Below are 25,298 nucleotides of genomic sequence, written 5' to 3'. Positions count from 1 at the left end.
GATCCCGCTCTGAGACAAAACCGCGACTCGTAAGTGAAGAGTACTTTTTGCCAGTCCTGTCTGGTCCAGCGATGGTGTGTTTGTGACCATAGGCGACGTTGTTGCCGGTTATGTCTGGTGAGGACCTGCCTTACAACAGGCCTACAAGCTCTCAGCCTATTGCGGACAGTCTGAGCACTGATGGAGGGATTGTGCATTCCTGGTCTAACTCGGGCAGTTGTTGTTGCCATCTTGTACCTGTCCTGCAGGTGTGATTTTTGGATGTACCGATCCTGTGCAGGTGTTGTTACACGTGGTCTGCCACTGCGAAGACGATCAGCTGTCTATCCCGTCTCCCTGTAGCACTGTCTTTGGCATTTCACAGTACGGACATTGCAATTTATTGCCCTGGCCACATCTGCAGTCCTCATACCGCCTTGCAGCATGCCTAAGGCACATTCACGCAGATGAGCAGGGACCCTGGGCATTTTTCTTTTGGTGTTTTTCCAGGGTCAGTAGGAAGGCCTCTTTAGTGTCCTAAGTTTTCATAACTGTGACCTTAATTGCCTACCGTCTGTAAGCTGTTAGTGTCTTAACGACCGTTCCACAGGTGCATGTTCATTAATTGTTTATTGAACAAGCATGGGAAACAGTGTTTAAGCGCTTTATAATGAAGATCTGTGAAGTTATTTGGATTTTTACAAATTATCTTTGAAGGACAGGGTCCTGAAAAAGGGATGTTTCTTTTTTTGCTGAGTTTATATTTTAAAACATTCATTACAGTATAAACTTAGTATTTACTTGAAATGAACCGCAATGTTTTTGCCTTGTGTCCCAGTCTGTTTTACTTCGTCCTGTTGTGATGAAAATACAAGTATCACAGATAGAAAGGACATAACACAGAATGTAATTACAATATTCTATGACTGTCATAGAACATTTGGCTGCATGTAGGTTCATTTAATCATTGACTAGACATGAGTTACTGTAAATTGTTATTTCCTTATAACTATACAGGTGCTAGACTTAAAAAAAAGCACTACAAATGAAATGAACATACCACATACCAAATGAAAAATTTGAAAGAAAATCATAATATAACTACAGTATACATAGTAAAATATTAATTAGGTTATGGATCATGAAAGCTCAATTTACATGTGATACATTTATCATAGAACAGCTACAACAAGTTGTCTTGGGTCTTAAAGGGTTCTGGGGCATTTTTGTGGTGCTGCTTGCTGCGCTCAAAGTTCAAATGATTTTAAGTTTCAAACACTAATTCAAATTAAGCAAGAGCCTTGTTGCCATCATTGTGAAATTAGTCTAAGCTTCTCTTGGTGAGAGATGCAGAGCTGCACACCGGTACACGACCTCCTGACAATAATGTTATAGATGGTCATGTTCTGTCTTTCCGGCCTACAGGCTTTGACACACAATAACAACTTTTTGCAATATTCTCTATGGTAAATAACCAAGTGATTTTGGGTCACCTTTATATTGACCTTACATGATAGGCAAATAAAGGAAATATTGTTATGATTTAATTAATTTATTAAATTGTGTTTCATATTTCAAGATGCCAAACATATAGGCTTACAACACACAGTTAACACAACAAACAGTTGAGCTGATGTAATCATCTTAGTACAAAACTTTGCAGTGTGTGTCCCCTATTTCTATAGCCATTTTCTTTCCCCTTCACTGTTACTAATAAAATGTAGGCGATCTTCACTTTAAGAACATATGCAGTAATCTGCAATTTTGCTTTCAAAACTGTTTCCAGAATCTCAGAAAATTGACAACATTGTCCAATATTGTCTACACTGAGTCTATAAAACATTTCCATGAGACTGACCAGGTGAACGCAATGCTTCCTTTTTGATGGCACTTGCTAAATCCACTTCAATCAGTGTAGATGAAGGGGAGGAGACGGGTTAAAGAAGAATGTTTAAGCATTGAAACAATTGAGACAAGGATTGTGTATGTGTGCTAATCAAAGGGTGAGTGTCTTTGAACGGGATATTGTTTGTGTCAAGAACTTTAACGCTGCTGGGTTTTTCACACTCAACAGTTTCCCGTGTGTGTCAAGAATGGTCCACCACCCAAAGGACATCCAGCCAACAAGACAACTGTGGTACGCATTGGAGTCAACATTGGTCAGAATCCCTGTGGAACGCTTTCGACACCTTGTTGAGTCCATGCCCTGACGAATTGAGGCTGTTATAAGGGCAAAAGGGGGAAATGAAACTCAATATTAGGAAGTTGTTCTTAATGTTTTGTATACTCAGTGTAAATAATGATTATAAAATTACATTGTCCAGGTCATGCTAGTTGGTGACCTCAGGTTTCCTGTTTGTTCAGTATAGAGTCCAGGATTTTCTCGCACATATAAAGGCACCGAGGCACATGGAAGAAACCTGAAATAAAACGAAAGGAAGATTAATAGTCAGTGTAATCACAGACGTACACAAGGTCAAAACACTTCATCTGATGCATTTATTTTGGGCAAAGAAACCAGTCTGATGAAGGTCCACCATGACCGAAACGTCTGTTTTTAATTCATTCATAATAAAATAGAAGTGTCGCGCCTCCACCACTTTTTGGTTGGGGGAAAGGAAGCCTTGCAATCACTGTAATCAAATACAACCACATTGTATTTACTATATCCACTAGAGTGGGTGATATGGACATATAGAAACAAGGGCAAAACATAAAATATTACAGATTGAGCATACAGTGCCTTGCGAAAGTATTCGGCCCCCTTGAACTTTGCGACCTTTTGCCACATTTCAGGCTTCAAACAAAGATATAAAACTGTATTTTTTGTGAAGAATCAACAACAAGTGGGACACAATCATGAAGTGGAACGACATTTATTGGATATTTCAAACTTTTTTAACAAATCAAAAACTGAAAAATTGGGCGTGCAAAATTATTCAGACCCCTTAAGTTAATACTTTGTAGAGCCACCTTTTGCTGCGATTACAGCTGTAAGTCGCTTGGGGTATGTCTCTATCAGTTTTGCACATCGAGAGACTGAAATTTTTTCCCATTCCTCCTTGCAAAACAGCTCGAGCTCAGTGAGGTTGGATGGAGAGCATTTGTGAACAGCAGTTTTCAGTTCTTTCCACAGATTCTCGATTGGATTCAGGTCTGGACTTTGACTTGGCCATTCTAACACCTGGATATGTTTATTTTTGAACCATTCCATTGTAGATGTTGCTTTATGTTTTGGATCATTGTCTTGTTGGAAGACAAATCTCCGTCCCAGTCTCAGGTCTTTTGCAGACTCCATGAGGTTTTCTTCCAGAATGGTCCTGTATTTGGCTCCATCCATCTTTTCATCAATTTTAACCATCTTCCCTGTCCCTGCTGAAGAAAAGCAGGCCCAAACCATGATGCTGCCACCACCATGTTTGACAGTGGGGATGGTGTGTTCAGCTGTGTTGCTTTTACGCCAAACATAACGTTTTGCATTGTTGCCAAAAAGTTCAATTTTGGTTTCATCTGACCAGAGCACCTTCTTCCACATGTTTGGTGTGTCTCCCAGGTGGCTTGTGGAAAACTTTAAACAACACTTTTTATGGATATCTTTAAGAAATGGCTTTCTTCTTGCCACTCTTCCATAAAGGCCAGATTTGTGCAACATACAACTGATTGTTGTCCTATGGACAGAGTCTCCCACCTCAGCTGTAGATCTCTGCAGTTCATCCAGAGTGATCATGGGCCTCTTGGCTGCATCTCTGATCAGTCTTCTCCTTGTATGAGCTGAAAGTTTAGAGGGACGGCCAGGTCTTGGTAGATTTGCAGTGGTCTGATACTCCTTCCATTTCAATATTATCGCTTGCACAGTGCTCCTTGGGATGTTTAAAGCTTGGGAAATCTTTTTGTATCCAAATCCGGCTTTAAACTTCTTCACAACAGTATCTCGGACCTGCCTGGTGTGTTCCTTGTTCTTCATGATGCTCTCTGCGCTTTTAACGGACCTCTGAGACTATCACAGTGCAGGTGCATTTATACGGAGACTTGATTACACACAGGTGGATTGTATTTATCATCATTAGTCATTTAGGTCAACATTGGATCATTCAGAGATCCTCACTGAACTTCTGGAGAGAGTTTGCTGCACTGAAAGTAAAGGGGCTGAATAATGTTGCACGCCCAATTTTTCAGTTTTTGATTTGTTAAAGTTTGAAATATCCAATAAATGTCGTTCCACTTCATGATTGTGTCCCACTTGTTGTTGATTCTTCACAAAAAATACAGTTTTATATCTTTATGTTTGAAGCCTGAAATGTGGCAAAAGGTTGCAAAGTTCAAGGGGGCCGAATACTTTCGCAAGGCACTGTATATCAAACAAATGTATACATTACTGTATTGTCTCAAACAGGAGGTACAATTATTTGTGCCTGTCATGGTTTCTGACTAACCCCTTCTCTAGCCTGTTAACATTCTCACCTTTGAAAGGCCCTCCTTTAAAATCCAGTGTCACTTTCCCTTGCTGGGTCAAATATCCAAACCACTCGCCGTTCTCAGCATCAGAAAACTGCATAAACAGGAAGACAAACAGCACACCATATTGCAAAAGGTTAGCTCCTCAAAGCAGTTTAGCTTAATTTGAGCTGCAGTACCAAATATTTGTGTTACTTATTCTCTACATATAAAATGACACCCATATGTCATGCCATTTCCATGTATTGTATTTTTAGCAGAACGATAGCAAAAAAAAATAATACAATTAAAACACACAATTAGACTGGAGTTCACTCACATGGCTGAAGGTGTAGTCGTACACTTGAGAGAATCGGTCCAGCAGGGCTGGCTCTTTGGTATGGCTGTAGGCCATCAGGTATGCGATGAGAGCCTCACAGTGCGGCCACCATAGTTTCATACTCCACTCCAACTGTGAATACAGAACACATTGGCCCTGGTTCACATTTCTATAGTACTTTGTTCCCTTATTTAGTCAATTAATAAAAAAGGCCATGAAAGGGTTGGACAAGCAAAAGCAATAGGTTTGGTCCCCTCAGTTGCCATTTCATCCATATTACTTTCACCCATTCAACCCTTTGTGATGAGTGTGGGTTTGAGCTGCCAAATGACTCCTACACTGATGTTTATGCTTGTTTGAACGACTCGTGCATTTGCAGCAAGCGCAGTGTTGTATTGATGGGTTCGGACTTTAAACTTAAAAATATGAAATATACTTAATCATGTTACTGAGGGAGAGAGGGAAATGTAGAACGTTTACATTGTGTCAGGATATGTTAATGTTAGCCATCAGGGATCCTATGTGGAAAAGTGAGGAGTTGGGGCCGAGGTCAAGTATTTGTCTTTATTATGAACCTCCATTAGCTGCTGCCAAAGCAGCAACATTAGGGCAGTTTATACAATTTTAAAAACATTACAATACATTCACAGATTTCACAACACACTGTGTGCTCTCAGGCCCCTACTCCACCACTAACACATATCTACAGTACTAAATCCATGTGTATGTATAGTGCGTATATTATTGTGTTACAGTGCGTATGTTACCATGACTACGTGAAACTCTATTCCACATCAAGTAACCGACGCAAAGCAGTAAATTTAGATTTCAAAAACGGATAAAAAAAAATCTTATGGAACAGCGGGGACTGTGAAGCAACACACACATTGTGTGTGTGTGTGTTTTTATGTGCATGTGTGTCTGTCTGTGCCAATGTTTGTTGCTTCACAGTCCCCGCTGTTCCATAAGTTTAAAAAAAATACTATTTTTGAAATCTAAATTTACTGCTTGCGTCGGTTACTTGATGTGGAATAGAGTTCCATGTAGTCGTGGCTCTATGTAATACTGTCAGATGAAGTGAGGAAGAACAGAAATCACTAAGGTTCTGTCTAGCAACAGACGTGTAAAAGGGAAAGGGGATACCTTGTCAGTTGTACAACTGAATGCTGAGTGTCTTCAGCATTTAACCCAACCTAACCCATCTGAATCAGAGAGGTGCGGGGGGCTGCCTTAATCAACATCCACGTCTTTGGCACCCGGGGAACAGTGGGTTAACTGCCTTGCTCAGGGGCAGATTTTTACCTTGTCAGCTCAGGGATTCAAATCCAGCAATTTGCTGTCCAGATGTGTAAGGAGGGGCTCAGCATTGGAGAAAGGGTTACATACCAGTGCTTGTGTGAATATGTTTTTTGTCTTATGCAGCTGTATGACTCAGTGGGTGAATCAACTTGCGTTTTTTTAACTCTATTTTACTCTATTTAGAAAACTAGTATGCAGGGGTGAAAGTAAGGCGTTATGGTCCGGTACGGGATCCCAGCAAAATAAATAGTGGGGGTACGCCGTATCGGTAAAACATTGACAATAAAATAAAAATACATGACTGGTTGTGTTTATGCCAAAAGGAAAAATAATAAAAGTTAAATGATAAATCTTTTAAGACTTAGGCCCACAGACAACATACTGAATTAATAGGGATTCTATATGTATTTCTATGATTAGGCCCATAAAATGTTTTGGTGCACACATAGGAGGCCCATACCGGAAATAAATTAAGTCTACTTTCACAGGATGTACCTGTGTGGGGCAGTAACCGTCCACATCCAGGAAGTAGAGGAGCCCTCCGTGCTCCTTGTCCCAGCCTGTCAGAAAGGGGATCTCCATGAACTTGTCCACCGCTGTCCTTTGGAGCTCCTGGTCCCCATTCTCCAAACCGTACTGAAGCAGGAACCAGCCTGCTTCCAGTGCATGGCCTATGGCAAATGTATATATAAAAGAAATAAGGAAGCCAGAAAGGAAAGAAACAGGCAGGCAATACAATGGTAACACAGTCATCTTAGATATCACTACATGTGTAGTATCCAGTCTAACTAAGTAACTAGTGTTACTACACAAAACAGAAAACATAGTGTTAGGGATAAATAGGTAATACACTAATATATACCACTATGTTAGATGACTTGACAAGTAATATGGAGCTTATCAAACATTATCTACAGCAGGGCTGTCAATGTCGTTCCTGGAGGGCCAAAACACTTCTGGTTTTCATCCTCTCCTTCTAATAAGGGACTAATTCAGACCTGGGACACTAGGTGAGTGCAATTAAAAACCAGAGAGAAACAAAAAACAGAAGTGTTTTGGCCCTCCAGGACTGGAATTGAACAGCCCTGATCTAGAGAAATCTCATTTAGTTGAGTACAAAGGGTATCACCTGGGTTTTGCAGTCGCCCCTCGCAACCAGGAAGTTCCTTTCCTTCTGATGAGACACTTTCCAAAATGGCCGTACCACCTCTCTGTACAAAGACAGTCATAGACAATTCAATGGAACCAATGGAAATTGCCCCGAAAAGTGCAAACGGCTTCCATCTGACACTCCAAACGGGCTCAGACACACACACACACACACCTGGTTGTTTCATATTTGTAGGCCTACAGTTCTTTACCTGAAGGTGTTGGAGGATCTGCTTTACGCACCAGCCTCCAACCTCCCTGTACTTGTCTACCTCCTCCCCGCTGCGGGCCTCCGTGAGCTGCTGCACCAGACACAGCAGCATCATGGGGACAGCCATGCTGCAGACCGGGGTGTCTCCAGAAAGCTGGGGCTTGCCCAGGCCTGATGGGTCCACCCTTACCCAGTGGACCAGCTGGTCCATCATTTGTGCTGCTTCCGCCTAGTAACAGAGGGCATATGAGAAATAAAATAGGCCATAATACAGGCAAAACCCACTAAGGGTTCTGTGTTCTGATTGGCTAGCAGATATTAGCCCCCATTCTGCTCAAATTTGATTGGGTCTTTGATGCATGGCCCTTTTCAACAAACCGGAAGTGTCCCCCCCCCCCCCCCCCCCCACAGAAAGTAAAGAATTGTTTAACTTTAGGTTAAAGGGGTCATCTGCATTTCAAACAGTAAAGTGGGGACCCCGCCACTGTGTTGGTAAACAGCAAAACAATGGGGCTGGAGAAATGTTATCTGTCTATAATTCAGAGACAGCACTGTGGATGGAAGGTTCATTCCATGATTTCAAAATTATAGTTTTAACCATGTAAAAAAAGCTTACATTTTGGGTTCTCATGGGCTCAACAGTTAAACTAATTACTAATAATGAATTAAAACATGGCTGTATTGATCACAGATTGCCAGTTTAACAACAGAGAACTTTATTGTGGAAGTGTTTAGTGCCCCGGGCTGTTTTACCTGCATGTCTTTGTCTCCTGTGACCCTAGCCAGCTCATCCATGGCCATGACATAGAAACACTCGCTGAAGATGGTCCTCTGCACTTTCAGGGCTTTACCGTCCCTGGTCAAACAAAAGGCACACTTCCATGGGCTGCCACTATTGGGAATGCGAGCGAAGCGTCGCAAGAATGCACCTCCTAAGAAAACAGAAAAAAAAACATTAATAAAGTTTGCTCATCACAAGTAGAACTGTGTACCAAAATCCCTATAGAGACCACACTCCTGTTTGTTTTTCTGCAGCAAATTAAAAATGTGGTATACATTTTTAAGTTCCGATGACACATTGAATAGCAAACCGGAAAAACAAAGAGGAGGATCACTCAATGTTTACCATCTTTGGCGAGTGTGGGTGGCAGGTAGCCTAGTGGTTAGAGTGTTGGGCTGGATCGAATCTGAGCTGACAAGGTAAAAAAATCTGTTGTTCTGCCCCTGAACCCACTGTTCCCCGGTAGGCAGTCATTGTAAATATGAATTTGTTCTTAACTGACTTGCCTAGTTAAATAAAAAACAAATATATCTATATTTAAAAAATATTAAAAGCAGTATGAGTTTTTTTTTTATAGGCATATAAGCTGTTGCATGCCCAGACTAGTTTCATAGGAGAAGGTTGTGTTCTAGATCCGGAAATCCTGAAACTAACATTGGAGTAAATCCGATTGGTGTTTTTTCTGTTTCATTACATCTGTGTGTCTTCTACTGGAAATGTGTGTATCTTCATGCTGTCGATAACATTGGGTGCGCTTTTTTCTGCTTTTAGTCTTCATGACACCTGTAATTTGTATTTGCTCATATCTTGTATGTAGCCTACACCATACTAAGTGGTTCAAAACAGCTATTTTCTCTGTTGCTTAACTACCGTCTGCGCTCAGGTTAAGTACCGTCTTCGCTCAGGTTGTCAAAGACTGACTCATTTTAAAATGTTTATTTAACCAGGTAGGCCAAGTTGAGAACAAGTTCTCATTTATAACTGCGACCTGGCCAAGATAAAGCAAAGCAGTGCAACACAAACAGAGTTACACAAACGTAGAGTCAATAACATAAAAAGTATATATGCAGTGTGTGCAAACGGCGTGAGGTGGTAAGGCAATAAATAGGCCATAGTAGCAAAGTGATTACAATTTAGCAATGGAATGACAGATGTGCAGATGATGATGTGCAAGTAGAAATTCTGGGGAGCAAAAAAGTTAAAAAAAAAACAATATGGGGATGAGGTAGGTAGATTGGATGGGCTATTTACAGATGGGCTGTGTACAGCTGCAGCAATCAGTTAGCTGCTCAGATAGCTGATGTTTAAAGTTAGTGAGGGAGATAAGTCTCCTACTTCAGCGATTTTTGCAATTTGTTCCAGTAATTGGTAGCAGAGAACTGGAAGGAAATGCGGCCAAAGGAGGTGTTGGCTTTGGGGATGACCAGTGAGATATACCTACTGGAGCGCATGCTACGGGTGGGTGTTGTTATCGTGACCAGTGGGATAAGGCAGAGCTTTACCTAGCAAAGACTTAGATGACCTGGAGCCAGTGGGTCTGGCAACGAATATGTAGCGAGGGCCAGCCGACGAGAGCATACAGGTCGCAGTGGTGGGTGGTAAATGGGGCTTTGGCTACAAAACGGATGCATCCAGTTTGCTGAGTAGAGTGTTGGAGGCTATTTTGTAAATGACATCGAAGTCGAGGATCGGTAGGAAATTTATGTTTGAAAAACCTAGCCTTTGCTTCTCCTGACTGACTGCATGTATTGGTTACTGACTTCCCTGAAAAGTTGCATATCGCAGGGACTACTCGATGCTAGTGCAGTGCCCCACAGGATGTTTTTGTGCTGGTCGAGGGCAGTCAGGTCTGGAGTGAACCAAGGGCTATATCTGTTCTTAGTTCTACATTTTTTGAAAGGGGCATGCTTATTGAAGATTGTGAGGAAATTACTTTTAAAGAACGACCAGGCATCCTCTACTGACGGGATGAGGGCAATATCCTTCCAGGATACCCGGGCCAAGGTCGATTAGAAAGGCCTCCTCACAAAAGTGTTTTAGGGAGCATTTGACAGTGATGAGAGGTGGTCGTTTGACCGTGGACCCATAGCGGATGCAGGCAATGAGACAGTGATCGCTGAGATCCTGATTGAAAACAGCAGAGGTGTATTTGGAGGGCAAGTTGGTCAGGATAATATCTATGAGGGTGCCCATGTTTACAGATTTACAAGTATGACAGAACTTTGCAGGTTCTCTCTGCAGTAGATTGCAACTCCTCCCCCTTTGGCAGTTCCATCTTGTCAGAAAATGTTGTAGTTTGGTATGGAAATCTGAGAATTTTTGGTGGCCTTCCTAAGCCAGGATTCAGACACTGCAAGAACATCAGAGGTTGGCGGAGTGTGCTAAAGCAGTGAGTAAAACAAATTTAGGGAGAAGGCTTCTGATGTTAACATGCATGAAACCAAGGCTTGTACGGTTACAGAAGTCAACAAATGAGAGCGCCTGGGGACACGCAGGACCTGGGTTAACCTCTTGGTGTTAGGGGGCAGTATTTTCATATTATCGAATAGATATTAGAAAAACACCTTAAGGATGGATTCTAAACAACGTTTGCCATGTTTGTCGATATTATGGAGCTAATTTGGAATATTTTTCGGCGATTTCTCAGCCAAACGTGAAGAACGGAGCTATTTCGCCTACAAAAATAATATTTTGGGAAAAAAATGAACTTTGGCTGTCTACCTGGGAGTCTCGTGAGTGAAAACATCCGAAGTTCATGCAATGTAAACGATTGAATTTGATTGCTTTTCTGATTTCCGTGACAAGGTGCTGCTAGCAAGGCATAATGCTATGCTAGACTATGATAAACTTACACAAATGCTTGTCTAGCGTTGGCTGTAAAGCATATTTTGAAAATCTGAGACGACAGGGTGATTAACAAAAGGCTAAGCTGTGTTCCAATATAGTTCACTTGTGATTTTCATAAATAGGAAGATTTTCTAGGAAGATTTATGTCCATTGCGTTATGCTAATTAGTGTCAGATGATGACAACGGTCCCGTTCACGGGATGGGGTGTCACTACAGGTTAACCTCCACATCACCCGAGGAACAGAGCAGGAGTAGGATGAGGGTACAGCTAAAGGCTATCAAAACTGGTCATCTAGTGCGACAGAGAATAAAAGGAGCAACATTTCTGGGCATGGTAGGATAGATTCAGGGCATAACGTACAGACAGGGGTATGGGTACAGTGGAGGTAAACCTAGGCATTGAGTGACGATAAGAGGTTGCATCTCTGGACGCACAAAAGAGGTATCTGAAGCATGTTGAGTGGGACTAGGGGCTCCACAGTAAACTAAAACAATGATAACTATCCTAAACAACAGTATACAAGGCATATTGACATGGAGGCATAAAGCAATCACAGGTGTTGATTGGGAGAGCTAGCTAAGACATCAACCGGTAAGACAACAGCTAATCAGCGAAGACAACAGGTAAAATGGCGATGAATGGGCAGAGAGGGTCAGTTAACTACACACAGGGCCTGAGTATGAGGCTGGGGCCGACAGAAACAAAAATAAACAAAATGGAGTACCGTGATTAATGAACAGTCCAGCAAGTATCAGCTATGTAGCCAAGTGATCATATGGTCCAGTGAACAGCAATAGATGAAACAGGGAAGCCGCTGGGTAGTTGTTAGCAAGCGGGAGACATGGTGTTCAACAAAGTTAGCAGGCCGAGGCTAGTAGAAGCATCTGCTCCGACATCTGGCAAAGGCCGGTTGAGGGCACAACGGATGGAATTACGTCAGCAGACCAGTCGTGATGGAACGGCGGGGCTCCGTGTCAACAAAGGGTCCAGGCCAGTTGGCAAAAGTGGTATTGTAGCTAATTTAATTTCGTAGTAATTTCGTTTGCTAGCCGGGAGATGCGCCTGGTGCTAGCTTCGGGACAAGGGCGTTAACCACTATAGCCACTTGGTAGCAGCTAGCTAACAGCAATGATCCGATGCAAAGGTCCAGAGCTTATGGCAAGAATCCGGTGGAGTAGTGGATTCTAATCGTGTTAGTGAAGAGTCCGGGAGGCATCAGCTGTGTAGCCAAGTGATCACTGAGCAGGCCGGGAGGTGGGCCTGGCTCAAAGCTAGCGTCGGGGCTGGGCCACTCGGTAGCAGCTAGCTAGCTGTGATAATCAGGAGTAATGGCCCAGGGCTTTTGGTAGGAATCCGGTGTTGTAGTGGAGAAAACAGTCCGATACTGGCAGGCTGGGAAGTATTATCCAGGCTAAAAGCGTCTGGTGTCTGTGCAAAAGGCCGCTAGCAGTGGCTAACAATGACTAAATAGCTAGTAGCTAAATAGCTCCTGATGGAGGTTCTGGCAATAAGGTCTAAAAATAGCAGATCAGTACCACATTGGGTGAGGCGGGTTGCCGGAAGATATATTTCATTTAAAAATGGGAAAAAGAGATTGAAAATAAATTGACATGTATACAAAAAATACTAAATGTGCATGGGAGAACAACAAACTATGTCTGCACTGCTACACCATCTTGGAATTTTTTAAACTTTGCATCAGTTAAATGAGTCAGAATACTGGCACAGCAGGTGAGGTGACCTCTTTAAAGGACCTCTTGAAACTCTGGGGGCAGTATTTCATTTTTGGATGAAAAACATTCCCGTTTTAAACAAGATATTTTATCACGAAAAGATGCTCGACTATGCATATAATTGACAGCTTTAGAAAGAAAACACTGACGTTTCCAAAACTGCAAAGATATTATCTTCATCTTCACCAAGATGAAATTTCAAACAGGAAATGTCCCAGATTTTGAAGGCGCTGTGTTCCAATGTCTCCTTATATGGCTGTGAATGCGCCAGGAATGAGCCTACACTTTCTGTCATTTCCCCAAGGTGTCTGCAGCATTGTGACGTATTTGTAGGCATATCATTGGAAGATTGACCATAAGAGACTACATTTACCAGGTGTCCGCCTGGTGTCCTCCGTCGAAATTGGTGCGCAATCTCCAGCTGCATGCATTTTTCCATGTCGTTCAGAGGAGAAACCAAACTTCCACGAATGATATATCATCAAATAGATATGTGAAAAACACCTTGAGGATTGATTCTAAACAACGTTTGCCATGTTTCTGTCGATGTTATGGAGTTAATTTGGAAAAAAGTTTGGCGTTATAATGACTGAATTTTCGGGGGGTTTTCTTAGCCAAACGTGATTAACAAAACGGAGCGATTTCTCCTACACAAATAATATTTTTTGGAAAAACTGAACATTTGCTATCTAACTGAGAGTCTCCTCATTGAAAACATCCGAAGTTCTTCAAAGGTAAATTATTTTATTTGAATGCTTTTCTTGTTTTTGTGAAAAAGTTGAATGCTGAATGCTAGGCTTAATGCTATGCTAGCTATCAATACTCTTACACAAATGCTTGTTTTGCTATGGTTGAAAAGCCTATTTTGAAAATCTGAGATGACAGTGTTGTTAACAAAAGGCTAAGCTTGAGAGCCAATATTTATTTCATTTCATTTGCGATTTTCATGAATAGTTAACGTTGCGTTTTGGTAATGAGCTTGAGGCTATAATTACGCTCCCGGATACGTGATTGCTCACCGCAACAGGTTAAAGGACTTGCATTAATGAACTAAATCACTAACAGAAAACATTTCACCATCTACCACCTTTGGAAAAAACTTGAAGCTAAATGCTTACTTGGGAAATTCCTTGCAAAGCTGACAGGACACAACAACGAAACAACCTGATAAGTGTTTGGAAATCCACTCAAATGCTTTAACAGTCTGAATAGGTATGTATTTTCACTCCCAATAACTGACAAAGATGCTGTGCAACCACCAAACCCACATACCAGATTTGGCGGCTTCCAGGATCTCAGGCTTGTTGAAGCGCTCCATTGTCCTGTATAGGCGGCAATACATCCACACCTGCAAAGATACATTGATCCAAGTGAAAATGTGAAATTATATTTTGAGCTATGTTCCCTCTAAGCTGCGCAAGTGCGAGGGCGTGCAGCCCATTACTGCCACGCAGAAGAAATATCAGCCAGCGCAGAGAAGCACAAGATTTAATTGAAGTTCACTTTCTAGAGTTTTCCCTGTTAGTTAACACTATCAAAGTTCCCCTTTATTGTTAGAAATGTGATCGTATCCATGCAATATTAGCCACTTTCAATGCAACATACTGAAACAAAACAAACTATGCAAGAGATGTTGTAGGCAGAACGCAGAGTAGGATTCTATTGCATTGACAGGCCTGACTCAGGCCCGTACTCTACACAGACCTAAGCTCCATAACCAGTCAGAGCTGCAGTAGGCCTATATGCAAATCGACCATTGTCATATGGATCTGTGCCATTCACTTTGAACTAGATTGTGTTTACAGCATGAACGGTCATGAGTTGATGCGCTTGTTTTGAGTTCAAAGCAAGAGCTACATGTAACCACGTGTGCACATTTGTTCATATCCTTTGCTAGTTAGTGAGTTATTAGCCCAGTTATAGATACCTTGTAGTCTGAAATGGGTGAGTGACTGCTTCCTACAAAAGCACAAAACATGTGCATTTCTAGCCATCTTTGAAAAGTGAGTAAATTAAAGAGCTTTTTTCTTGTCTTAAAAGGGGCAGTGTTCTATTTTGAGACAGGCTTTAATAAGCTAAGTAGCCAATAGGCAGAGGGCAGCATAATTTATCTGATTCTCTGTAATAATGGTGTGGGAATAATGATGCATTTTATTTTGAAAAGTGGTTTCTTGCATCAAACACCACAACATTTTCAGTCACCTCTTTGTCTGAAGGACAAGTGGATAGACCGGTTAATGTCAGGCCTACACTGAAGACCACACATTGACTGCAACTGTAGGCTGAATGATAGAACATCTATTTCCATGTTCAAATGTTATGGGATGTATTTTCTTCACTCTGGTAGGCCTACATTATGATCAAATAGCCACAGCAGCCTACTTGACCACTGTTTCAAAGGTAACTTAAAGCGGGTACAGCATCAGTGTTCACAGTAAATGCACGCTGGAAGTTGCACTGAATTTTCACAATGTTCAAGTTTGCGCTTAGCAGACCTGAAATTTGCTCAAGGCCAAAAAAAATGACTTTCTTTTTAAAAAGTACATTTATAGGAAAACCCACCCAATAATCAAATCAAGGTGCACTGCAACAGTCAGCAGAATATGCACATCAATGTTATTAGCAGGCCTTTGCATTGGTCTGGCTGTTTGGTGTTGAGCGGTAAGGCAATCACTGAACATTTGTGGATGAGTTTACCTGTCTCCCCTGCAACCAGACATATTTCAGCTCATCGTAGATTTTTCCATCTTTCCCTATACAAGTGAAAAATCCACTGGAAAAATACATTGTTTAACATGGTCAATTGATCTCATCTCACAGACATGGCATACATACTATCCTACAGCTAGACAAGGCTACACTTTTTAAAATGTTTTTAAAAATTCATTATGATAAAGAAAATGTTAAAATAACAAAACATTTCGACAAATATTTGTGAATGTGATCAAATGGTTTTACCCATATTGTGTGTCATGAGAGTATTTCTGCCAGAAGTCCACCACTTTGTCCAGCTCTGTGCGCATCTGCTCTCGATAACGCTGCAGCTTCTCGACAGACATCGCACCTTCCAAAAGCAAGACTGAATCGATCATGAAGCCAGATGAAAATTGGTAGGTCTTAGGTCTACACGTTTGTAGAACACTGTAATGTGAATGCCGTTATTCGGATATCCTAAATACTATTCTTGCAGGACCCGTTCAGGAAAGCAAAATTATGGTTTACGGCTATGGTGTGAATCATATTTCTGAACAAGTGACAAGTTAGACATATCAATGTACTATGTACTTTCTAATAGATACCTTACGTTGGACTCGTTTATACACTTCAGACCACTTCTGCTCTATAGAGAAGTCGATTATTTTAAAGCGCTGCGCTTAGTTACCTTTTTCCCAAACGTAGTTTTAGATTTTCACTCTTGTAACGGAGCTTCATTCGATAAATGCAGACGTATGCCGTCTTAGACGCGAACGCAACCGTAGTCAACACAGTGTACAGACAAAAAAAAAACTGGTTACTTCAAGAGGAGGACGTTTAAAGTCTTATCACATGACTGCTTGTCATGTGGGGTCATGTGCTTCCCGAGATCGGTCATGTGAGGAGCAGGGAGAATGACAAAATAAAAGCAAACCCCTTTTATTCAATGGTAGAATGTAGTAGGAGGCTAAACCAATGAACCGCTCAACCTAAAGCATACCCCTCCGCTGTTACCTATGAATAAAGACACAATTCATATAGGATCACGAAACTTAGTTATGGGCTACATTTCAATGACAATTGATTTCTAACTTCTAATACAAATAACTTATATTTCATATTTGTTATTTAGCTGTAATGTATTTCTATTGTCTACAGTGTTAACATTTAATGTCAACATACTGTATACTGTGCAATGCTTTAGAAACATCCTCAGATGCATAATTATTTTTAAATACAGTACCGTTCATAAGCATGAAAAATACAGTTAACACTTAAATGTTTTTAATATTATACATGGAAATAAAGAAACACAAAATATAGCATTATTTAGAGAAGATGTGTTAGGAATATATAGTTTTATATCCAAGCAGTTCGCTACACCTGCAATAATATCTGCTAAATATGTGTATGTGACCAATTCAATTTGACAGAATACTGTCCAGAGTCCTAACACTGAAACCATAGATCCACACCCCTTTGACTGACCCATTGAACAGGAATATAGTATTTCATTCCCCCACAGCTAGTTCAATGTGAATATTTGTCGATGTTTGTCCTTGGTTTAAAATATTTCTAAGTTCACGATATCCTTATGCCTTCAAATCGTATCAGTGATGTTGTATGAGTGTCTGACTAGTCTCTGCACACAAGCACAGTATTGTCAATGTGTGGGACTGTGGAAGTGGAAGGAAGCCATTTTGGAAAAGTTGGGAGAGAGCCAATGCTGATTCATGGCCTTTCCCAGGCATCATACAGTACGTCTAAGCGTCTATTCTGTGTCAGTCTATTCTGAGCCTGTCCACACAACTAACTCAAGAGTTTGTAGCCTTGTGGAATGCCTGGATCTTCTTCAGGTTCTGTCGGACTCTGACAAACTCCAACAGATGGGGGAAACCCTTGCTTAATAAACATGACCCAGGTGTGGGCTGTGTGAGATGGGATAGGCTACCGTAGGGTTCCCCACTCACCTCTGTGTTTTTCTGTTGACTCGTCAGAAGCACCTCCTCCAGGGGAGTCCTGGCCTAGTCTCTTTCCTCTTTCTGGGTTTGCTCCTTCTTATGCCTTTCAAGCACCTGCTGCAGCTCAAGCTTACTGCACAGGCCCTTACCCCTAGGTCCATAGACGGAGAGAGGAGGAGGGGGATAGTGGGAAGGGGGAGAGAAGGAGAGGAAGGGAGGAGAGCGTGAAAGGAGCGGTAGGGAGAGAGGGGAGATGGAGGGGAAAGGAGGAGGAGACAGGGACAAGGAGAGCATGAAGGACATAGCTAGGACATGAAGGACACGTCCTTTTCAGTCAAAACAGGTAACCTAGGAAGAACTAAGTGTACAATACATTAACATTAACATCATGTACAATACATTAACAAAAGTATGTGGACACCGCTCGTCGAACATCTCATTCCAAAATCATGGGCATTAATATGTAGTTTGTCCCCCCTTTGCCACTATAACAGTCTCCACTCTTCTGGGAAGGCTTTTCACTAGAATTTGGAACATTTCTGCAGGGACTTGCTTCCATTTAGCCACAAGAGCATTAGTGAGATCGTGCACTGATGTTGGGCGATTAGGCCTGGCTCAAAGTCGGTGTGCCAATTCATCCCAAAGGTGTTTGATTAGGTTGAGGTCATGGCTCTGTGCAGGCCAGTTAAGTTCTTCCACACCAATCTCGACAAACCATTTCTGTATGGATCTCGTTTTGTGCATGGGGCATTATCATGCTGAAACCGGAAAGGGCCTTCCCCCAACTTGTTGCCCCAAAGTTGGAAGCACAGAATAATTTAGAATGTCATTGTATTGCTGTAGAGTTAAGATTTCCATTCACTAGCACTAAGGGGTCTAGCCTGAACCATGAAAAACCACCAGGGACCATTATTCCTCCTCCACCAAACTTTACAGTTGGCACTGCATTTGGGCAGGTAGTGTTCTCCTGGCATCCGCCAAACCCATATTCGTCCGTCGGACTGCCAGATGGTGCAGCTTGTTTCATCACGCCAGAGGATGTGTTTCCACTGCACAAGTCCAATGGCGGCAAGCTTTACACCACTCCAGTTGATGCTTGGCATTGCGTATGGTGATCTTAGGCTTGTGTGCGGCTGTTCGGCCATGTCATGAAGCTCCCAACGAACAGTTATTGTGCTGACGTTGCTTCCAAAGGTAGTTTGGAACTCGGTAGCTAGTATTGCAAATGTTTGTCTATGGAGATTGCAATTTTATACACCTGTCAGCAACATGTGTGGCTGAAATAGCCAAATCCACTAATTTGAAGTTGTGTCCACACAGTTTTGGCCATGTAGTGTGGCTCTGGGTGTAATGGGTTCATTTTGGGTTGTTAAATACAGTAGTTATGGCTTGGTACATCGCGACATGCTTGACATGAGGATTCATTATTGGTGATGGAAAAACATTGGAGAGGTTTGAGGTACACTAAGAAATAGGAACACATGTTTTCATGACCAAATTATCTAAACTTTTGTTGCTTCAAATGTATAACATGACAACTAAGTCCTCCTCACATAACATATTCAAACCCAGGAATTCGATGTCTCTTACACAGTTTTCAAAAATGAGTTATTGTAATAGGCATGACTTTCTTGCCTGATTTTCAGGCAATGTATTTTCAGGCAATTCAACTTCTGCATAGTTTGCCAAACTCTTAAAATTAGGTGATCTAGGGCACTGCATCGCAGCGCTAGCTGTGCCACCAGAGACTCTGGGTTCGCGCCCAGGTTCTGTCACAGCCGGCCGTGACTGGGAGGTCCGTGGGGCGATGCACAATTGGCCTAGTGTCGTCCGGGTTAGGGAGGGTTTGGCCGGTAGGGATATCCTTGTCTCATCGCGCACCAGCGACTCCTGTGGCGGGCCGGGCGCAGTGCAAGCTAACCAAGGTCGCCAGGTGCACTGTGTTTCCTCTGACACATTGGTGCCACTGGCTTCCAGGTTGGATGCGCGCTGTGTTAAGAAGCAGTGCGGCTTGGTTGGGTTGTGTTTTGGAGGACGCATGACTTTCGACCAGATAGTATCTACTAATAATTGGATACCGTGAAAAAGGGGGTAAAATTAAAATATTAAAAAATAAATAAAAAACTCTTAAAATTAGGTTGATAACTATTTATGATACTACAACAAAAAAAACATTAGAATGGCGGCCAGATGCTCAACATGGAACTTCAGAATGCTCCTAGAACGTTGGGCCCTTGAGCTCCGAATTGGACTAGGAACACTTGTTTGGGTCTTTCCAGATGATCAGACTCTGCTTTGGAATCCTGATGTCCTGATAAAAGCAGAGTTAGTGTGTACGGTGTAAAGGGCTTATGCTTATACTCATCTTTGTGGTGCCTACTTTTTGTGGGCTAGCAGCAAGCAGTTCCTTGTGCAGCTCCTGGTGAGTCCTGGATGCCTTGATAGGGTTGGACTATGGCCCTGAGGGGTCCTTGCTTCTGTCATTGAACTCTGCTTTGACACCATTATCTGGGAAATGCATGTCTACATATATACTAAGTGTACAAAGTATTAGGAAGCTGTTCCTAATGTTTCGTACACTTAGTATATATGTAGATATTGAACCCCCTTTGGCCCTCAGAACATGGGATGCTAGCCCATGTTGACTCCAATGCTTCCCAAAGTTGTATCAAGTTGGCTGGATGTCCTTTGGATGGTGGACCATTCTTGATACACAGGGGAACCTGTTAAGTGTGAAAAACTGAGCAACGTTGCAGTTCTTGACACACTCAAACCAGTGCATCTGGCACCTACTACCATACCCATTGCAAAGGCATTTAAAACCTTTGTCTTGACCATTCACCCTCTGAATGGCACATATACACAATCCATGTCTTAATTGTTTCAAGGCTTAAAAGTACTTATTTAATCAGTCTCCTCCCCTTCTTCTACAATGATTGAAGTGGATTTACCAAATTACATCAATAAGGGATCATAGCTTTACCTGGATTCACATGGTCAGTCTGTGTCATGAAAAGAGCAGGAGCTCCAAATGTTTAGGTAGGTAGGGTATTCCTAAAGTGGAAATCTATTATTCATTCAATCTTGTGGGCAACTGCAGTACCCAAATGGATGGTTAGGAGGGAAGGAAAACAGTTGCAGTGAGATGACTCTGATGACGGAGATATGATGGCAATATTGGCATCTTACTGATTAGAAAAGAAGAAGAGCACGGAAGGGAGAGAATAATATCTGAGGTAGAAATCAATTGTTTGAGTGAGGATTTAGATACACATTTACATAATAATGTGTTACTGTAATTTAATTATGCCACTGTGCTTTCATCAATTGAAAGCCCTTAATCTATTTTATGAGAATTTGTAATATTTCTTGTTTGCATAAAATAGACGCAGACCAGTCTTTCAATAATAGGTAATATAATTTATTCTCGGAGCTCATTCTAACTTACTAACACACTCCCAGATAACTTTTGACCCCTCAACATTATCGATCACCACTGAACTGACAGTTTTAATTAATAGAAACAGTCTATACATTGAAACAAGAAAACATCTACATTTCCTAAACATCAAATATGGTCTCCTGGCGAGTGAAAGGATCCGGATTCTTCTATTACGTCCAAGCCATGTATTTTGTATTCCACTGGACAGAGCTTAGGATTGGTCCATATATCACCATGTGAAGTGTCATCGATTTCTCCAGAGTCCTGGAAATGATAACTTTCATACACGCAATCAACCACGTCCGTACAAAACTAACACAGTCACACAGGTGAAGGTAGCCCATAACACAGTAATCATAAAAATTTTCCATCTTCCAAACACTGTCAACCCAATTAGTCAGAGCAGTATCCACCCCTGAGTTAATTTCCAACTCGTGAACTAGGGTGTGTAAACCAGACAAGGCCTTGGTCACTGATCCATCCTAACTGTATATCCCGGAGTCAAATTACCTATACACTCCCACCCTCTTCAGCCAGCAAACATCCAAGACTATTCTATTCTGCCAAGTCATTCATTACATATCTAAAATAATTGGTGAAGCGCTATGTATTTTTAATAGATATAATTGATCCAATCCACATTCTCATTGAGAGTGGACCACCAAAAAAGACTTGACTCTAATCCTGCCAGGATCTAATTTATAGCTTTGATCTCATCTGCCACCCTTGGAACCACAATGTTATTAATACCAACCCAATCATCAAAAGACCCAGTCGGAGTACTTATTTTTTCCCGTTTAGTCAACACCATGTCATGGTGTTGAATGAGTGTGAAAGGCATTCTCAAATGTACCAGTACACATACCTCTGTTCAATTAGCCAGTAATACTCGGCCATCATGTCATTCTCCCACACAATCAACAGATGTGAGCCCTGGGACTCCTTATCTTACTGAAATCCCCAGATCTCAACCAGCCTGCCAAATCACTCATTGGTCGCATCAGAAGTAACATTATCTGTCCTATTGCAGTACTGATTTTGCCCCACATATTTCTCAGGAGAACTATACTGAATCAAACAATAAACAGTCTCCCGTTGCCTCTGTGAGAGGAGGAAGCTCAGATTTCAGAGGAACATGTGGATATAAATAGTGCACATCCATACAACTTATTATCTGGCTTTCCTGTTTTCATGAATAGCTTTACCATACAGGCTCTTCCCTTAGGTGAATAATTCCATTTCTGAACTATCCACACCGGCTCTTGGCTCTGGACAACTCCACAGTCAGTATCTGCTTTGTCAGGGACTCTGCTTGTATTCTGCTGACTATAGAGCAATCAGCTGCTCTAACTTTTTCTACCTGGAATGCACTAGGTTATCAACTGAAACCCTTACTTTCACTACACTCCATCTCCTTCCATGCTAGGAATGTAGATTTATGTAGCCTTCTCACTTGATGTGAGCTATAACTTGTTTCCATGAACTACACAGAGACTTGCATAGATGTCTTCCATAATAGCTACTCTTAGTCCTGAACTGCCAAGGAGTCAGAGACACCACTTGGTCTACATAGAACTCCACTGAGACATCCCTCCCTATCCTACTCTCACTTCCTGTTTATCATGATCAAGTGATCTCTTATGCTTGGTTAATACTAATTTCTCCTTGTTTAATTATGTCAATATTACCCTCTGGCCTTCTCGGGTTCATGGTGTAGGAATAAGATCTCCAACCATACAGCTTAAGATGGACAGCTCACCTATAAAGCCCCACAGAAAACACATCATTAGCAAGAGTCAGACACATTTTCACTTCTATGAACAAGAACAGTGAGGAAAGGACAGGTAAGGAATTTTTCATTTGAGAGATGGCCCCCAGAATTCTGTTAATTCCAGTTCTCCTCTCGAACTCTGTTATTGTTCGACAGTGTTCGACAATGTGTCATACCCTCCCGCAGTGTGATATGAATCCGGGTAGTTCTTTCTGCTAGCCGTCACCAGGAGTCCTTGGTATGGTCCCCCCAACAGGCCTCAGGGACTGGATTGAGTGACTTCACCAAACCGTAACCCTTTTCTCTCATATCTCTCAAATACCACTAAGCTTCTAACTGTTTGACTTTATCTAAAATCATTGATTTTAGAAAAAACATGTCTATGAGTGGCAATCTCTAAAGTCCTTACATTTCCTTAATCAATCTATCTTAATCCTAACAATAATCCTAAATCATCACAGATGTCCTATATTCCTGTTAAATTTAATACTATTCAAAAAAACTCCTAATAGTCAAACAAAGTCATAACAAATGCTAACCATATCCAAATCCTTCCTATACTAACAAGCTCTTTCCTTCAGGGACCCTCAGTATTCTATCTGACAATAACATGAATTTAATATATGTTGCATAGTGTGGAATACCTTATCTACAGTAATTTATCACCCCTAAGAACTAAAACGTATTTTTCTATGTAATTCCCGGCTTAATATATCTCCTATCCAAACCTCAATGTATCTTATCTTCCCCTATTTATTCTCAATAATAAATATTTTTTTTCTCTGTTATAATACCAAATCAATGCCCATTCAAAAACTTCACAGCTAATATTGTAAATCAGAATCCTGAAACACTTTCTCTTCAGTGATTCAAACAATAATTCTAAACCCCTAACCAAAACTCCATTATAATGAATTTACCTTAAAAACTAGTAACTCAATATGACCACATTCATTATACAAATGACTCTCCCCTGAGGCTGATCAGACCTCAAAAGATAGTCATGATAAGGTCACTAAGTCATATCACCCTTTTATAGTCAAGTTCTATACTACATTAGACATATTAAAGAACCCTTTATCCTTAAAATAAAAAAATTCACTTGTGTAATTAAAAACTCATAAAGTTCCATATGTGAGCGTGCTTCTTTAAAATACCTTTGCACCAAAACAAATAGTCCTAACAAATGTTTTATGTGTATATATTTGCAAACCTTAATGATTAATCAAAACTTCCAGGCCTTTTTCAATGTGGTCGTTTATGGCCTCATTCTCCCCGAGATTATAATCCCAGATATTTAATAAAAATGTAACGTATTTTCCCTTGGCTCCTTCAACTCACATATTTTAGATAACTTCCATCCGTCCCGGTATAAAGAATCCTTACTTAAACACACCAGAACAAATGCTTAATTAAGTTAAATCAACTCCTTGAATAACCAATCATCAGTAACCAAATAAACAAACCACTTTTATCAGCAAAAAACAAACTATACAAAAACTCACTACTATAATGCTTCAGATGACAAAATTACTCAGAGACTCACGTTTACATCTCAATAAAACAAAACATCATCTGCGTTTTCCTCAAGAAAAAACAACTTGCCCCTGTTACAGATGTCTACGTAACAGGGGAAAAGTTCAAATAACCAAATTCAACCTAGCTAGTTTCCCGAAACATATACAATTATGTTTTACTATAGAGGTTGCTTTTCAACATTAATACCCTAACATTGTTTCACATAATGGAAATTGAATGGAAATTCACTGGTGTTACATAAACAATCAAACCAGGAATCAATAACCATCAGAATCCATTATCACAATGTTTTACGATTCAGACATTCAATCTCCCTTTCTCATAGCCTAATACAGTCCAAATAAACGCCACAAATCAATGATACCCACCTAGCGAATCAGCTGCTAGTTTTTAGCATCTTTCCTGACGACTCACATTCTCCTTTTAAAAATGTATTTGGACAGTTTTATCACCTTCTGAAAAGTGACTCAAAACAATAATGCACGCATTTTCCTTCTAAAAGACACAAACAATTATCTCCGTTACCCCCAGTCACGACATCATTTCCGTGGCGACAAAAGTACCTTGCGAGTGGTCATCAACAAGCGCTCAACCTCGACTCAATTCGCAACGATTTTCAATGAATTGTAAATAATTGCTGGCTGTCTGCAGCAACTGTATTTCGGGTTCGATAAACCAAACCTAATTTATCACATCTGTTGAATCCTGAATTAGAGTTTACAACATCAATCAACATCTCTCATCTCCCAATTCGCTAAATTTATAAGAACATTTCGATGGGCACAAATCTATCGTAATTGTTTCCCGTTATTATTCAGAATTAATTTGATTTAAGTTACTGTCTCGTCTTTGATTTAGCATTTTAATTACGACTCTATTCCCAATATATTATTCCCAACAGATAATTTAGTGAACAGACATCGTCTTGCGGGCGCGGGACGTGGACCCCACTTCACCATAGTCTTGGTCCGCCTCATTGTCCGCCTCCGTGGCTTCCTAACCACGGCGACCCTTCTAAATGACCCCACTGGACGGAGGCGCAGCTCTGGACAGAGGTGCAGGGGCTCTGGACAGAGGGGCTCAGGCGCCTCTGGGCTGAGGGGCTCAGGCGCCTCT

At 41.2% G+C, this 25,298-nt stretch overlaps 1 protein-coding gene across 2 annotated transcripts; it reads right to left on the bottom strand.

The window, feature by feature from the left end:
- Positions 1–918: 918 nt before the first annotated feature.
- LOC110491897 (renin binding protein) lies at positions 919–16,368 on the bottom strand. 2 transcript variants are annotated; one of them, XM_021565722.2, is made up of 11 exons: positions 16,158–16,368; positions 15,734–15,854; positions 15,473–15,548; positions 14,048–14,123; positions 8,166–8,344; positions 7,414–7,641; positions 7,182–7,263; positions 6,548–6,723; positions 4,754–4,885; positions 4,441–4,528; positions 919–2,399 (listed from the first exon to the last, which is right to left on the bottom strand). In XM_021565722.2, exons 2-11 carry the CDS (start codon positions 15,832–15,834, stop codon positions 2,323–2,325), a joined length of 1,215 nt encoding a protein of 404 aa, XP_021421397.1. In that variant the 5' UTR covers positions 15,835–15,854; positions 16,158–16,368; the 3' UTR covers positions 919–2,322. The 2 variants fall into 2 exon arrangements, with proteins under 2 accessions (XP_021421397.1, XP_021421396.1); XM_021565721.2 differs by having other exon boundaries at positions 15,734–15,839; positions 16,158–16,367.
- Positions 16,369–25,298: the final 8,930 nt, after the last annotated feature.

Source organism: Oncorhynchus mykiss, chromosome 16, assembly GCF_013265735.2.
Source record: "Oncorhynchus mykiss isolate Arlee chromosome 16, USDA_OmykA_1.1, whole genome shotgun sequence".
In the NCBI taxonomy this organism is placed as follows: domain Eukaryota; kingdom Metazoa; phylum Chordata; class Actinopteri; order Salmoniformes; family Salmonidae; genus Oncorhynchus; species Oncorhynchus mykiss.
The sequence above is the reverse complement of the archived record's forward strand: the minus strand, read 5'-3'. Positions and strand labels throughout refer to the sequence as shown.

Coding starts and splice junctions, on each gene's coding strand:
- LOC110491897 (XM_021565722.2), bottom strand. CDS start 15,834: ATGTCTGTCGAGAAGCTGCAGCGTTATCGAGAGCAGATGCGCACAGAG. Junction 15,549..15,733: donor TCTCATGACACACAATATGG/GTAAAACCATTT, acceptor GTATTTTTCCAG/TGGATTTTTCACTTGTATAG. Junction 8,345..14,047: donor CCTGGAAGCCGCCAAATCTG/GTATGTGGGTTT, acceptor CTGTTTTCTTAG/GAGGTGCATTCTTGCGACGC.